We start from the raw sequence: 15,828 nt of genomic DNA, 5'->3' as shown, positions 1-15,828 counted from the left end.
TATTTATTAGTATTTAGTAGGTACACACTTCTCGAATCCGTTGTGCACACTTTCAATTTCGGATTACACACTTTGTGTCAGGGTTCACTAAAAAATAGGACCTGAGCATAACTTATACAAAATGTAACAAACGGTATCGTATGACCTATTTTCATTAGTACAGATATGTTCGGTTTTACAATATTTAGCTAGTATTTTTTGAACAAACTGATTTCCTCGAATTAATTATAAATAATTACATTTTGGGTTGTATCTGCAATGTTCGATCCATGGATTGTCCTGCTTCTCCCAATTATGAAGAATTAGCTCACAGCAGAAGCATTCAACGATATCTCCAACACCTGAATATTTTAATCCGCATTCGGAAAGTTCGTATTTATTTTGAAAATAATTTTCAGAAAAGTTTATGTATGTTTGTAAATGAGAATGGAGAGAAGTACATTCTGGATAGACTAGAGTCTAATTACTTTGTACGCGGTAAACTAGTGATTGAAAATCGTTGATACATTTTTGTAAATTCATTTTTATAAATTGAGTTAGCTACTTGAGAAAAACACAACTTAACTAAACAACGAATCATAGACACTGAATAATAAATGGGTAACTTAAAAATATAAATTCAGATTTAAAAAACAAATTATTTAATAATTAATAATTAGCTTATCAAATTTAAAAAAAAACAGTATAACCAGCGTGAATGGAAAAACATAGTTTTGTGTACACGATAAATATTTTTGTGTGAGGCGTAAATAGGTGGACACTGATTTTTGACTTGCGCCCTTTTACCCATTTAAAAAGTTAATTTTTATTATATAACAATATATATATATTTATATATATTTTATTATATTATATTATTATTTCAGATACATTTTTGAAAAGAATACGATAAATTAAAAACCTTTTAAATTTGTTTATAACAACTTTTTAGAAAATCTTGAAAGAGAAAAAGAAAATTGATCATGGAAAAAATTAGATGCCATTTTTTATAATTTGTTTCGACCCATATGATACGACAGACTTAACTTACTAACTTTTAGGTATACTTTTACGCCTGAGCTTATAAGTGTAGGTAATATTCACATATAATAAAATATTGGTGCCTAACATTATGACTACATATGAAATTAGGTACGATAAATGTAGGAGGAGTAGACCTTGGACAAGGTCACGCACCGCTGTGATCATACCTATATATTTAGTCAAGATGTTAATAATTTTTGTTCAGTTGTATTTTATATTTAAAATCTAAAATTGTATATTAAACGTTCAGCTATTATAAAGTTGAGTATTTATCATTAATCATTGATTAATTATTAAAAATAGATTCAAACAATAAAACTTCAATATACTACATGAGTATAATGTATATAAAATGTATTTTTGCTGTATGAGTATAGAAACATATAATATTCATATCAACATAAACTAACATTCATTTATTTTTCTTAACAACACCACATAAATTCAAATAATTTAATTATATAACAAACTTTTTAAAATGCATAAAAATACTATTTAAAATTTAAAATTAAAAAAAAAAAATGTTGACAAAAGTGATAAAGATAAATAAAAAAAAAGATAGGACTGCAGTAGTCTCTTTGAATGAGATGTATCCCCCTGTGTTTAGTTCTGTGAACACAACCACTGTACAGTCGGTCACGCCTCGGCGTCCAAAGAAGAGAGGTACAAAGAAAAAATGCGATTACTGTTCCCGGATATTTCTTCCTGAAAAATCTTTTGACAAATTCATGACTAATGACAAAATTATACAAATTGCCAGGACAATGTATCCAGGTAAGACGTTTGGACATATAGATTGTATAATAGAACCGATAAAAACTCCTAAGACCATGGGATGGCAATGGTCAGTCGAAGAAACCAGTGGTGTTAAAGTAAGTTATAAATGCTCACCTAATAAAAAATACTTATGTTAATATTATTGTAACATTATTATTTAAAGTTAATCCACCCAGGAAGGTGTTTTCGAACTTTAATAAAATCATAAATAATTTTACAATGTTGATAATTTTAATTTTAATTATTTTGGTATGATGACTATCTTAGTAGGATGGACCTGTTTCATTATGAACCTATCTGTGAAAGTCAGCACTGACTCAGCAGGACATAATATACTAGTTGTGAACGAATTATTTAGGTCAATATTAAAACATAACAATTACGGACACGAGTTTCGTTATCATAATACTATTTATGTACAGTATTTTTTTAATAAAAACCACTCTAGTTTTGGACACAAATATTTCCTTTCACCACTTTTTCAGGACTTAGGATAAGCTACCAAAATTTGGTAGGTGAGGTTAAAAATATGTGTGTCTTACAAAAGAGCAATCGTTATTTATAAAATTATTGTGAACATTGATTTCACCACTCAAATATTGCAACATCTTTGCTGATAAATGCCTCCTTTTCGAAATTTTAAATTTCGTACAGCACAATTCATTTTCGTATAGCTACTAGTCAGTTCTTCATTTAAAACCTCGATCTATTGTTATATATTAGGATGACTGCGATAAAACGTACCATAATGTTTAGCTTGAAAACTTTCACTATCATTTGTGGTTCGTAAAATAGAAAAAGAAAATGTTGTCCATATTTCTGGAGGAAACAATGCAGAATCTGTATTTATACAGTTAAAAAAACATAATCTGTATTTATACAGTTAAAAAAACATAATCTATAAAATCGCGTATAGCAGTATATCGTCAATATCAAACAGTAATTTCCAACTTCCACAATCGTTATATCAAAAATAATAAATGGACATTTGTCCGCAATTAGTGTGTTATATGTATTTGTGTCCGCAATTCGTATGTTAACTTTTTAGATTTCGTCCTCAACTTCCATGTTGTGTCACTTTGTCCGCAATTAGGAGACACCGAATTAACAATGTTCTTGTAATTGCTGGGGTTTATATAAGTTAGCGTCCCCCACTGACATCTAGAAACAATGTATAACGTGTTATAAACACTTAATTTCAAGAGCTGTTCTTTTGAATTTTCTTTCTTAAGTTTAAGCACCACAATTATCACCTTCCTAATTACTTAGATCTGCTTCTCCTTAGAGACTTAATTATTATTATGCCTGACCTACCCTCTCGGTTGCATAGGAATGTACTGTCGATTATATTATAATTAGGTTTAACTATAGTACTATTAAGTATATTATAAAATTAACATGATGTGCATACATTCTATGATTGTAATTTAAAACATAACGCTTTGAAATATATGGACTGAAATTGATAAAAAAATAACGTAAAATACAATGAAAAACAACAAAACTATTAATGTTTAAAAACGATGATAAAAGATTTTCTTACTAGCCATAAATATTATAAAAACAGGTATTAGTAATTATGCGTTGGGTCTACTATGATGATTCTAAAATATACAAAACGCATTATGCAAATAAAATATTTAAAACCCTCAACGGTTTTTAGATAAATCGAAATTGGAGACCTGGTGCCATACGTTTAGATGTCGCTGAAATTATTGAAAAGGTTCGATCAGGAACTATTGGACCGTTGCCCGGGAGATATTTGATGAAAGTAAAATGACGATTTAACACTTGCGTGACAAATGTTTATTCTTAAAGATTGTCATCAGTCGTTAATGTAGCAAAATATTGTGTTTAAAAATGTAAAAATAAATTGTTCATACAGTTACAAACGTATTTAAACTAAAATAATAGTGTTTATGAAGAAATGTTCTCACAAATCATAATAAAGTTAACAAAATTCTGATTAATACTAAGTTACGAGAGTTAATAAGTAAAACAGCTCTATCAAAGAGTACTACGGACTATTTTAAGGACCGAATTTTCCGACATTATTCTGTTTTGTGTGGGTATTTTTATAAAAGGTGATTAATTGAGGTCATGACATCGAAAAGTTGTTATTGTATTGTAGGAGACTAAACTCCTAGATGGCAAAAAAAAGGATCATTCACAAACCCTCACGGTGGATAATATTAAATAGACTAACTATTAGGCATGTCGCATGTGTTGTTAATGAGGCTCAATGAATCGACTCTTTCAGATGAACTGATTGAGTTGGATCAGTGTTTCAAGATTCGAAAATTGAGTGACTCAGTTTGACCAACCAAAATTGAATAGTTGTCATTTCACTGGGATCACCGTGTTACTCATGGACGGTGGCATGACAGTGCACTCGACGTTCGGATTGTCGTTGAACCTGTACTGACCGACAACTCTATATCGACTATCACCATGCGACCTTGCTCACACAGAGGGGTACCATACGATTGCGTACGTTGTATCTTTTTGAGAACACGATTGCGTACGTTAACACGATTGCGTACGTTAAACCATTAACTTTAATATTTACCCCAAAAATCAAACGATTGCGTACGATTTACTGTGCAACGTCGCCAAATTTATGTTTTTATTTGTGATCAGTCAAATTTAAATATTGGAAAAATGACTTAAGTTATGGTACCACTTAAAAATCTCAATTTTCGACAAATATGTTATAATATAGTATACAAAATAAAATAATTAAAATTAATAAAATGTTAAAATAATACAATAAAAAATGTTATACCTTGGTACCACATAAATAACAAATTTTTGACAAATATGTTATAATATTTTTATGTTTTTTGTACTTGTTATATTCTTTCGTCACTTATTTTATACGAATTAAATCAGCATTTTCCATTTTTTTAATCCTACCTTTAAATACTGATTGAATTTTCGTACATGTTTCCACTTGCGTTTCTTTTAGAATTGAAATAACTACATGGACAGAAGGATGGGAGCTATGAAATTGAGCACTGTAGGTTCGATGAAAACTTTCAGATCCATTTGTCGTACTTAAAAAAAAAAATAAATATAAATATAAAATCATAGTTATTATAGCAATTATATAGTTGAATATTTACCGAGGATTTTCGGATGGCTCTTGAGCCCAAATTTCTGGCGGAAATAAACAACCATTCTCCACGTATGTATTTAAAATTTTAAAATGTAGTCAGAAAACAAACATCCAATATTTAAATCGGGACAAATTGATATGAGTTCACCAAACGCATTTTGGATTTAGGTAAAAATGGTAATCCAAAAAAAAGTTTTAACCATTTTCCCAAATTGGAGTTCTTAGTATAGGCCAAACGAAGTTCTTTTTCAGAATTAATCTACAAATAACGCAAATGTATTGATTAACTATTGATTTTAATTTATTTAATTCAATAAACTTACCTTGCGCCACCAAGACTGTCCTAAGTGAAATCGACATGCATCTATTTCGATGTTAGGGAAAACTTCTTTTACCGCTTCATAGGCACCGATTTCAAAATCCAAATGTTCTTTAAGAACCAATAAATTTTTAAAAACAATTTTTTCGTATAGTTCTTGTAAAAACAACCGCATGTCTGCGTAAATTTGTTTTGATTTATTTGGTAATAAAAAGTATGCCACTGGTACATAAAACCTATTTGTATAACTATTGATTGTGTACAGTTGGGCAAAAAATGTTGGTGCATAATTGAAAGTACCATCAGCGTAAAATTCACTTGTACTTGTCATAAAATAAAGATTCTGTTCTGTAGTAACACAAACAAACGATTTATTGTCGGGAATAAAAACAAATTGTTTACCTTGAAATTGTATTATATCGTCATCTTCCATTGCTTTAAGTTGTTCAATTGACTCATTTAGTGATTTTGGAAAAGCGGGATAATTTTTTCGACGTTCATCGTACATTGCTTTTCGAATTGATCGTACATCTCTGTGCTTGATTTCAGAGTGACTGTTCCCCATAAGTTCGGTTCTAATTATTTTTATGGGTCTTACACAAATAGTATCATTTGATTTTCTTTTACAAGCTTCCCGTAATACTTGTCGTTCAATGCTCTGTTTTGAATTTTCAGTGTGGTTGTGTTCATTAATTGTTTCATGGACACACTCTCCATTTGTCAAAATACTCGCATAACATGTTTTTTTTGTACACAACCATTTTTTCATTCCGTCCTTTCTTTCTCTAATAAACCGATATTTATGCAGATTTAGTAAAACTAGTTGTCTACCTTTTTCAGAAGTCATAAAATTAACTTTATTTTCCATATTTCACTCGAAAAACACGAAACACGCGTTGAAGTTAATAATCCAACGACGGTTATTCACTGAGTTATTAAATGATAGATATACTGCAGTATACATAATATTTTATCGAGTGCAAATATTCTAAAATATCCTAGTAAAATAACCGATTTCGTTATCGCCTATCAAATATCACCGATCGGATATCAATTAATTTTAAATTGTATGTTCGATATTATAGAATAATTGGGCGGCCAAACAGTCGATCGCAATCGACCGGTCGATCTCGGACAATTTCAAAGTCGATCATATTAGAATTTATTTTTAGGGCCACGCGCTCTATGTTTCGATAATAGTCGATCAATAAGTTGATTAATAAGTCAATCCTCAAAGGTGAAGCATATTTTTGGTAGATCGTGACCAAAAAAAGTTTGGCTAGCCCTGTTCTATAAGTTCAAAGCAAATGGCAACAGTGCAGTTAAAAGGTGCAGATAAAAATCGTACGCAATCGTGAACATTAAATGTTCACTATTGCGTATGTCGATAAAGACCGTACGCAATCGTGTTTTACCAACACAGAGGATACTCGACGCGGCGCTAATCGACCAGGACGAATGGCCAATGTCACCGGGAACACAGCTCACGGGGAGTCGATTGCTTGCTCAGGGACTTCATGGGATCACACACAACGTTCGGCGGCAAACCGATCCGGTTCACGGTCGACTTCAGACAGATATTGACCGTCGTCTTCAGGGAGACAAGAAGTTCCGTCGTTTTGGAGTCAATCAAACACAACTCTTTGTGGAGGAACACGGAGAAGTTTGAACTTACGCAAAACATACGCGCCGGTAACGACGCGGACTTCACGGATTGGTTACTGAGGCTAGGCAACGGTCAACTGCACGAGGTCGACCGTATTTTTTACATGGTGCTCCAAGAACGAGGAATGTCGTACAATCAATCGCCAAGTGTTTCAACGCGTTGTGGCAGCCGAAGTATCTATTACGGCATAGATACGGTAGTGGCTATCGACTCGGACGAGGTCGCCAACTATCCTATTGAGTTCCTTAACTCTTTGGAACTGAACGGTGTATCGCCGTACGCATCGAATCTCAAAGTCGGTGCTATAGTCAAGTTGCTAAGGAATCTCGATTCAAGGAGATGACTGTGCAACGGTACGAGGCTGGTTGCAACCGAACTGCGGCAACACAACTTACGGCGAGGATGTTGTCAGGTGGCGGCGACGCACAGGACATCGTCATACCTCCAATTTCGGTCGCTTATAGCTGTGAGGATGATCTGCCTTTCGAAATGAGGCGGCTTCAGTTTCCGGTGTGGTTGTCGTTCACGATGACCATAAAAAAATCCCAGGGTCAAACGTTTGACAGGGTTGGTTTGCATCTGCCGTCACCCGTGTTCACTCACGGGCAATTGTACGTTGCGTTTTCACGAGCTAGGAACGCTCCAGAGGCGCCGATCCCTATGTTCAGGTATTGCAGATGCAATACCTAATTTATTTGGGTGGTGCCGTACCACCATGGTGGCGAGTGGTACACTGGTACATGGTTGTGGCCTGTGGGTACTGGATACCTTAGATCATGATCTAAGCCCTAAGGAAGGTACTATAAAGATATGAGTATTGAATATAGGTCAATGGGCAATGAGTAAGAATGTAAGCTGTACACGAACTGTACAAGTTTATTATTATCATTATTATTATTATTATGTTGAATGGTGACATAGATTGTAGGAAAAAAATAAGTATACATCAGATTCTGAGATTATATTATCTTACGATAATTGAGTCTCTATGATAATAATATCTTGCTAATTACAGTATAACCAAATTAAAATACCTATCATAAGGCGCGTCCACACGAGAGCACGCACAAGCTGAGCATGTGTGCTCGCTGTGTGCGAACACGAATGCTTGTGTATGCTCTGTTTGGACGCTGCATCGCACAACTTGATATCTGTGCGTCAAATACGCGTTCCGGATTTTTAGTTATTGTTCAGCGAGCATGAATGGATGACGTTTACAACAAAGTACAGCAGTTGTAGTACAATTTACTTACTAATAAAATACACTTTAATTACTGTATTTGATTATATATTATTAAAATAATAATTAATCATGTCTCTTCATGAAAATAATTTAGTTTTGCTGGAACATGAGCTTAAAGTTAAAAGTGCCGCGTTAATAGTGTTACATTCTGTTTTAAAAAACAAAAAAAAGACAAGTCGACGAAATAGAAGATGGTGGACCACTCACTTGTTTAGACAACGAGAAACTGGGACAAATTTATTGGATCATTTAAAATTTGACAAAACTACTGGACAGTTTAAAAACTTTATTCGTATGGAATCAGAAGACTTTGAATTTTTGCTGTGCAAAATTGGACCAAAAATTATGAAAAATGACACTAACATGAGAAACGCAGTTCCAGTTGACAAAAGGTTAGCAGTTACATTGAGATTCCTTGCTACAGGAGACTCTTACACTAGTCTCCAGTATACGTTTTTGATATCAAAACAACTTATATCACTCTTAGTACCGGAAGTTTGTCAAGCTATTGTTGAAGTTCTGAATCCATATATTAAGGTAATATAAAAACTAAAATAATGAGGAAATTCTAAATAAAAACAGACAATAAGTACAGCACAAAAAGTATTTTATTGCATAAAAATTAAAATGACATTCTTTTGTCAAATAGAGAAACAAATAACTAAAATAAAAAACATATTAAACCTTTATAATATTGCGTCTAACAAAAATTTAACAAAATTTATGAAAATCCTTTTCATAATACTTTTAAAATAAAATAAAATAAAAAAATTATCAAATAATGTTAGGGAAATGAGTTTGGCTGAGTTTCAGTATGGTTGTACAGTCCTGAGTCATGAGTTTGAGCCATTTGAGGTACTGGTGAAAGAAGCTTGTGAAGTGGTTCATTTGGAGACAATGAAATGACGGGCGTATAGTGATAAGGAGAGGCCGTGGATGACAATGGAGAGCTTTGAGAAAATGTAGCAGATGGTGTTGAATAGGCGTTGAAATTTGGATATTGAGGTTGTTGAAGTACATGGCTATTAGGTAGATCAAATTTTCCCATGTCGGCTTCAAATAATATATTATTAAAATAATGTTGGACAATGGAACTAGCGTGGGGGGTATATTTGCGAAGTTTATTCGCAAGATGCTGTCCATAAACTGACCAATCATCAGGTGTAGAGAGAGTTGGATAAGGTCGTTTTAAAATCTCAATAGCATCCTCTATGCATTTATCCGATACTTGAGTCTTTTTTTTTTTTCTTGTTGGTTGTTCAGGAATAGAGAACGATTCAGCGTTAATTTCTTGTTCTTGTTGAGTTAACTCACATTCTGGTAAGTCGTCACCGTCATGCACATCTCCCGACTCGTTTAAAACATCTTCCTAAAATAAAATATGTTATATAAATAAGACAAATTTAGATTATTCATAACATCAAACAAACATACGAATCAATGTAACTTTTCGCTACTTATTTTTTTGTAAAAGTAAGAACTTAAGAATTATGACTGTAGAGCAGAGAACCTGTAGCATATGCATACTTGTTTAGCATTATCACAAAAATAGCAGAGTACGAAACCAAATACGTTTCATGCTTTCACAAAGATAGTTTTGAAATTTTATTTTGCATATTAATACATATTTCTTCTATTTTATATTTTTAGATGCATATTTTAAATAATTTATCATTTTTATCAATATTTTTCAAAAAATAGGTATAAAGTATTTCAATATATTTATTTTTTTTATTTAGATGCCTTCCTCTCCCAAAGAATGGACTGATGTAGCGGATCAATTTGATAAGCAATGGAATTTCCCTCATTGTTTAGGGTCAATGGACGGGAAACACATAACTTTGCAAAGCCCGATTAAAAGTGGTAGTGATTATTATAATTACAAATCATTTTTTAGTATCGTTTTGTTTGCACTGGTCGACGTGAATTATAATTTTATTTATGCAAATGTAGGTTGCCAAGGTAGAATTTCCGATGGGGGTGTTTTCAAAAATTGTGATCTTAACAAAAAAATAGAAACTAATAGTTTAAATGTACCACAAGCACTGCCACTACCTCAAAGAAGTATACATATACCATTTGTTTTTGTAGCTGACGAAGCATTCCCACTAACCGAAATAATAATGAAACCTTTTTCTGGCACCCACCCTACGAATTCAAAAGAGCGTGTTTTTAACTACCGTTTAAGCAGATGTAGGAGAGTAGTTGAAAATGTCTTTGGAATTTGTTCCTCAATTTTTCGTGTTTTACGTAAACCGTTATTGTTAGAGCCAAAAAAGCAGAAATTGTTGTGATGACTATTGTTTATTTGCATAATTTTTTAAGGAAAAGTAGTTTCTCTCGAAACACTTATACTCCTCCCGGTTGTTTTGATAGAGAGGACGAAGGACATTTGATAGAAGGACATTGGAGACAAAATGATCAACCATTACAACCCCTTCGAAATATTCCCCGTAAATCAAAAACTACTGCACATGAAATAAGAAACGAGTTTGCAACATATTTTAGTGAAAACGGAGCACTGCCTTGGCAAAATAACTATGCATAACCATTATGTTTGTATATTGTATTATTTGTATTTCAATATTTCATAATTTAGTTTAACTATTAATTTACGTACCTATCTTTAGGTATACAAATATAAATTATTACAACTTATTAATTATAAGTACTCACGTTATCTGTACTGAGAGTTGGTCGAGGATCATCTCGATCTAGCAAAAACTGAAAAGCCTCAAAGGCAAACCACTTGGAAACATAAACATCTTTTCGTCCTAAATAATAATCAATTAATTTATATTTTACCACTTTGTAAATTGTAAATTCTATTTAAAATTGTAAATAATTCTACACGTATATAGGTAAGTACAATGTTTATACGATGATCCAGTTCTTACGTTATTTTTAATAATAATTTATAATAAATAACCTTATATTTTCTTTATATTATAATATTAAACTAATATAATACTAATATGTAACAAATAGTTTGTATTGTTTTCAATAATATAAAATATAGAATAGTTAACCACTTGTCAGTCATTAGTCATTTCTGTTATTTTTTTTTGTATTATTAGCTATTAGTACAGGACAATTAAATTATTTATATTCCTTTATTAATTAGTTATTTTAAAAATTTAATTTTAGGGTTTTTCATAACTTAGGGCTGTTAAGAATTTACTTATATACAGTAAAGAAATAAACCAATAAAACAAATCTATAACAATATAACGTGTTTTGTTTAAACTTCCCGTCGAGTTGGTTCCTGCCAAACCGCAACATGTTGCGGTCGGTCAGCGGCAGGAATCGACCGGTCCCGATAAAACGCATAGTGTGGCACGGGCGCACGGCCCTAAATATTGATTCTTATTTGTGATACTGATAGTTTATGGCTAATTTAAATAACAATTAATACAATTTCCAGTTGGTTACTGTGTACACTGGACCTGGACATATCATAAATATCATAATAGTTATAATTTTAAAAGTCCTTGTTAAAAGGTAAAAAAAACTACTTATTTATCTCTCCTTTTGACGCCCATTATATATTAAGTATATTTTAATTTATAATATCATTAATTATCATACTAATATACTTTACTTATATACTAATGTAGTGTTTATAATCAATGGAATTATTACCATACAATATTAATATAATATGATTTAACGTACCTGTACCAGTCCCCATGGTCTTCTTCCCTTTGGCCTTTTCTCGGCGATAAGATCCTAATAGACTTAATGCTTTTTTTTTAACTTCTTCGGGATTTTTGTTGAGCTTTTTACCTATTTCTTCCCACGCATCTTGTTTTTTTGTTTTAGAGAAATAGAATGCATGTTTTGGATTCCACAATACTTCTTCTTGTTGATACTCTTGGATCAACTGAATGCAGTCTACGTTGCACCACTCCATTTCAATTATTTTGTTTAAAAATGTAATTAAAAAACTAAAGTGTTAAGTAGCTAGCACAGTAGCACGTATGAGCAAATGAACTTTTTCTACGCACGCGTCCAAACGGAGCAGTGCGTCGGGCAATTATGTCTTTGAGCAATCACAATTTACCGACAACAATCGGATCGCGTTCGCTGTGCACCGCGAGCATTCGTGCGTGCTCGGAATTTCGTCCAAACGATGTGAATTTGTGCGACGCACGGCGTGAGCACACATGCTCAGCTTGTGCGTGCTCTCGTGTGGACGCGCCTATAGATTAATAAACACGGTAATGAACACGGCTATAAATAACAGTTGTTGATACTATAATATAATATTCTATTTGAATATAGGAAACCTAGACGTTGTTATGTAGTACGTCAGTGCCGTAAATTCTTGTCATTAATAATAATTATTTCATTTGTTTTTCGCCGATTTCGCCGTTAAGGTACTTAAGTGTTTCAGAGATTGACATTTGTGTTTTTTTTTAAACTGTTATTTTTTTAAAATGAATTCATATTGTGAAATATGTAAAAGAGAAAGGGGACAATTAAATAAAGTTAATTGGAAGAGACATATTGATGCGTGCAAAATAAAAAATAATAAAAAGCATGTCATTACACTACCTCTGTCAGATTTTTCTATATCAAATTATTTTTTCAAAAAAAGAAAAATTGAAGAAACCATAGTTTCAGGTATGTTACTCAAAATGTATATCACCTATTTATGTTTATTATTTCAATATTTTATGATGTTTCGAAAATATTATTATATCTTTCACTCGGCAGGCATGTAAAAAACATAAGCCTCAAATTAAGTATTTATTTTTGTATATAATTTGTTAGGTTAGGTTAGGTTAGGTTCCATCAAACACCATCTACGATGATCCTTTAAAATGTGTTGGTAGTTCACTGGACTCAAACTGTGATATTAGTCCATCATTGCTGTGTTCAGGTAGGTTCCTTTTTATTATATTTTGATGTAAAATTAATTTTCTAGTTATTAATCAACAAATTCAAAGCTATTTTTTTTTAATGTTATTGTGATACATTTTAAATAAAATCATAATTAAATTATTATTGATTTTGTATTAGAATAAACTTTAAAATAAGTATTAATGGGTTGTTTAAAGAGTGTTAATTAATTATTTTTGTTTTATAATTTATTTTTAGATGAAAACTTAAAGTGTGGAATAAAAACCACCGATGATGATCCTTTAAAATGTGTTGGTCGTTCACTGGACTCAAACTGTGAAATTAGTCCATCATTGCTGGGTTCAGGTACTTATAATATTTTATTTTGTAGTTAAAAATAGTTTATACATACTAAATGTTAAATCTTTGAATTTCAAATTGATTTTTTATATTAGGTTCTTTTTTTTATTAAATAATATAATGTATTAAATTGTTTTAAATCAACTATATATACTTAATACTGTATTGCAAAGAACAAAAATGATTCTTTATTATTAGATGATTTATCAGATATAAAGCATGAAAATTCTGAATCATATTCTTATTTAGAAAGAAAAACAAGTTTACGTATGGATTTGAATTTTTAATTTTTGTAGTTATTTATTAAATAATATTTTAAAAAATTGTATCAAAAACTTATTGTTAATTTTTTCAATTCTAGTTTGGAAAAATGATCCAGCTATACTAGCAAGATATGAATCTATTCCGTTAGAACTACAACAGCACTTTTATACTTTGGGGCCATGTCAACCTATACCAGAAGATTTACCAGATAAATAATTTCCTCGAGATTCATACGGTCGTCGATTTACTCATTTATAGTAATAAATTAATAATAATAAATTTGGTAAAGTTCATCATGATTGGTTGTCTTATTCTCCTAGCATGAATAGAGTTTACTGCTTACATTGTATGATGTATGGTATTTATTTTTGTATTCATTATTTATTAATCGGCACATACAACTCGTATGGATTTATTAATCCTTTTCCAAAAAGTTATGGACAAATTAAATTTAAACTGGAAAGAAGACGTTATAGGGCAGTCATATGATGGAGCTGCTAATATGCGAGGGGAATATCAAGACCTTAAGACCCATATACAAGAAAATAACCAACAGGCAATGTACATATGGTGTCATGCTGATCGCCTCAACTTGGTAGTTAAAAATGTAGTATCTTGCAGTACCTTTACGGTTGATTTATTTGGAAATGTTGAATCTCTGTATGCTTTTATATGGTGTTCCAAGAATAGAGTAGCATTGTTTCGAAAATATCAAGAAAAACGTCTTCATAAATTACATTCTGGTCAAACAATGACATTAAAAAGAGTAAACACAACAGGATGGTCTTATCATTCATTAGCATTAGATACAATATTAAGCAGGCATTATTCAATAATAGAAAATTTAGAAGATATTCGGACCCCAGAAGGCCCTGGTGATGCAAAAACAGGAGATACTTGCAGTGGTCTATTAAACTATTTAAAATCCAATCAATTTATGTCACAGCTTTTTTGTTCAAAAAATTATTCAATATTCATGAACCATCGAACAAGACGTTACAAACCACAGATTTAGACTTATTCACTATGTTGATCGATAGTGTAAAAAACAAAGTTAGTTTACTTAATAACAGAGAACTGGATAACAATTTTAATTTAATTATTTTAGAAGCTGAGAATTTTTCTGAAAATAGTAAAGTTGAATTTACGCCTTTACCAATCCTACAAAAAAGGAAAGTTCCTAAAAAATATGACGAATTAAGTAACGATGAACCGATAATTGATCCTAAGCAAAAATTAAAAATTAATTGCTTTTTTGTAGTCATTGACCAAGTTCAAAATGAGCTGAATGAATAATTTATTACCGACAATACTGATTTATTAAATGATATATCACTTATTTCTAGGAGACAGATTTTAGAAGTAAGGTCTAATCCAAATTCTCCCACAATAGATGCTTTTAATGCCGTATGCAATATTTATTCAAAATATTTAAACTATGAAAAATTAGTTTATGATTATATTCGGTTTGCCGCTAACATAATTGAAATAGAGCATTCTAATACTCTTCCAGAATATTTACATCCAGTTGCTATGAATGACGAAGAAGAATTAACTGATTAGAATAAAAACTCTCACCTTGAATTTGACATAAATGATGATGATGACGATCAAAATAACATAAGTTCAGTGTTAAGTGCAGCAGATATGTTTTGTGTTGCAAAATTAAATGGTGTGTTTCAAATCTTTATATTCTGCTTAAGATAGCAATAACTTTGCCTGTGACAAGTGTTTCAATCGAGATTTTTTCGAGATTTTTTCATTTTCCAAATTAAAAATTTTTAAAACTAAATTACGAACAACAATGAGTGAAGACTGTTTGGAAAGTCTCATGAAAATAATTTTTGAACCGGATATAAACATTGATACTGAGAAAATAATTGAAAATTTTTCAAGAAAAAGTAAATCTCTTATAAAAGTATTACAATATTAAACTTTTTGTTAATAAAATGTGTTGTTACTAAAACATTTTTGGAATTGATTTAAAAAAAAAAATTATTACAAAGATTAAAGAATGTTAAAAGTTAATGGTTATTTTTGTTTGATAAATTATTGTTATTCCGACCAACATCAAGTATTTAGTAAAAAGACTTCATTGTTAAATACAACTATGTAAGTGAGTAAGTGATGGACAACTATTAGTACTAATTATCATTTTTGGTTTCTGTGTGTTATAATATATAAGAAACATCTGAAGTTCTGCGAGTCATTTT

General features: G+C 31.2%; 2 protein-coding genes and 2 pseudogenes across 2 annotated transcripts; 3 read left to right on the top strand and 1 right to left on the bottom strand.

The window, feature by feature from the left end:
* The first annotated feature begins 1,544 nt into the window (after window positions 1-1,544).
* Window positions 1,545-3,580, top strand: LOC111033200. The gene is made up of 2 exons (XM_022313839.1): window positions 1,545-1,895; window positions 3,464-3,580. The coding sequence occupies exons 1-2, from the start codon at window positions 1,545-1,547 to the stop codon at window positions 3,578-3,580; spliced, it is 468 nt and encodes a 155-aa protein (XP_022169531.1).
* Window positions 3,581-4,921: 1,341 nt separating this feature from the next.
* Window positions 4,922-5,670, bottom strand: LOC111033193 (annotated as a pseudogene).
* Window positions 5,671-6,754: 1,084 nt separating this feature from the next.
* LOC111033195 lies at window positions 6,755-7,396 on the top strand (annotated as a pseudogene).
* Window positions 7,397-14,051: 6,655 nt separating this feature from the next.
* On the top strand, window positions 14,052-15,178 carry LOC111033194 (zinc finger MYM-type protein 1-like). The gene is made up of 2 exons (XM_022313833.1): window positions 14,052-14,554; window positions 14,962-15,178. The coding sequence occupies exons 1-2, from the start codon at window positions 14,052-14,054 to the stop codon at window positions 15,176-15,178; spliced, it is 720 nt and encodes a 239-aa protein (XP_022169525.1).
* The last annotated feature ends 650 nt before the right edge of the window (window positions 15,179-15,828 follow it).

The sequence above is a fragment of the Myzus persicae genome, unplaced genomic scaffold (genome assembly GCF_001856785.1).
Source record: "Myzus persicae strain clone G006 unplaced genomic scaffold, MPER_G0061.0, whole genome shotgun sequence".
In the NCBI taxonomy this organism is placed as follows: domain Eukaryota; kingdom Metazoa; phylum Arthropoda; class Insecta; order Hemiptera; family Aphididae; genus Myzus; species Myzus persicae.
Note: the sequence above shows the minus strand (reverse complement) of the source record. Positions and strands in the feature narration are given on the sequence as shown.

Coding starts and splice junctions, on each gene's coding strand:
- LOC111033194 (XM_022313833.1), top strand. CDS start 14,052: ATGGACAAATTAAATTTAAACTGGAAAGAAGACGTTATAGGGCAGTCA. Junction 14,555..14,961: donor TTAAAATCCAATCAATTTAT/GTCACAGCTTTT, acceptor ACTTATTTCTAG/GAGACAGATTTTAGAAGTAA.
- LOC111033200 (XM_022313839.1), top strand. CDS start 1,545: ATGTTGACAAAAGTGATAAAGATAAATAAAAAAAAAGATAGGACTGCA. Junction 1,896..3,463: donor AAGAAACCAGTGGTGTTAAA/GTAAGTTATAAA, acceptor AACGGTTTTTAG/ATAAATCGAAATTGGAGACC.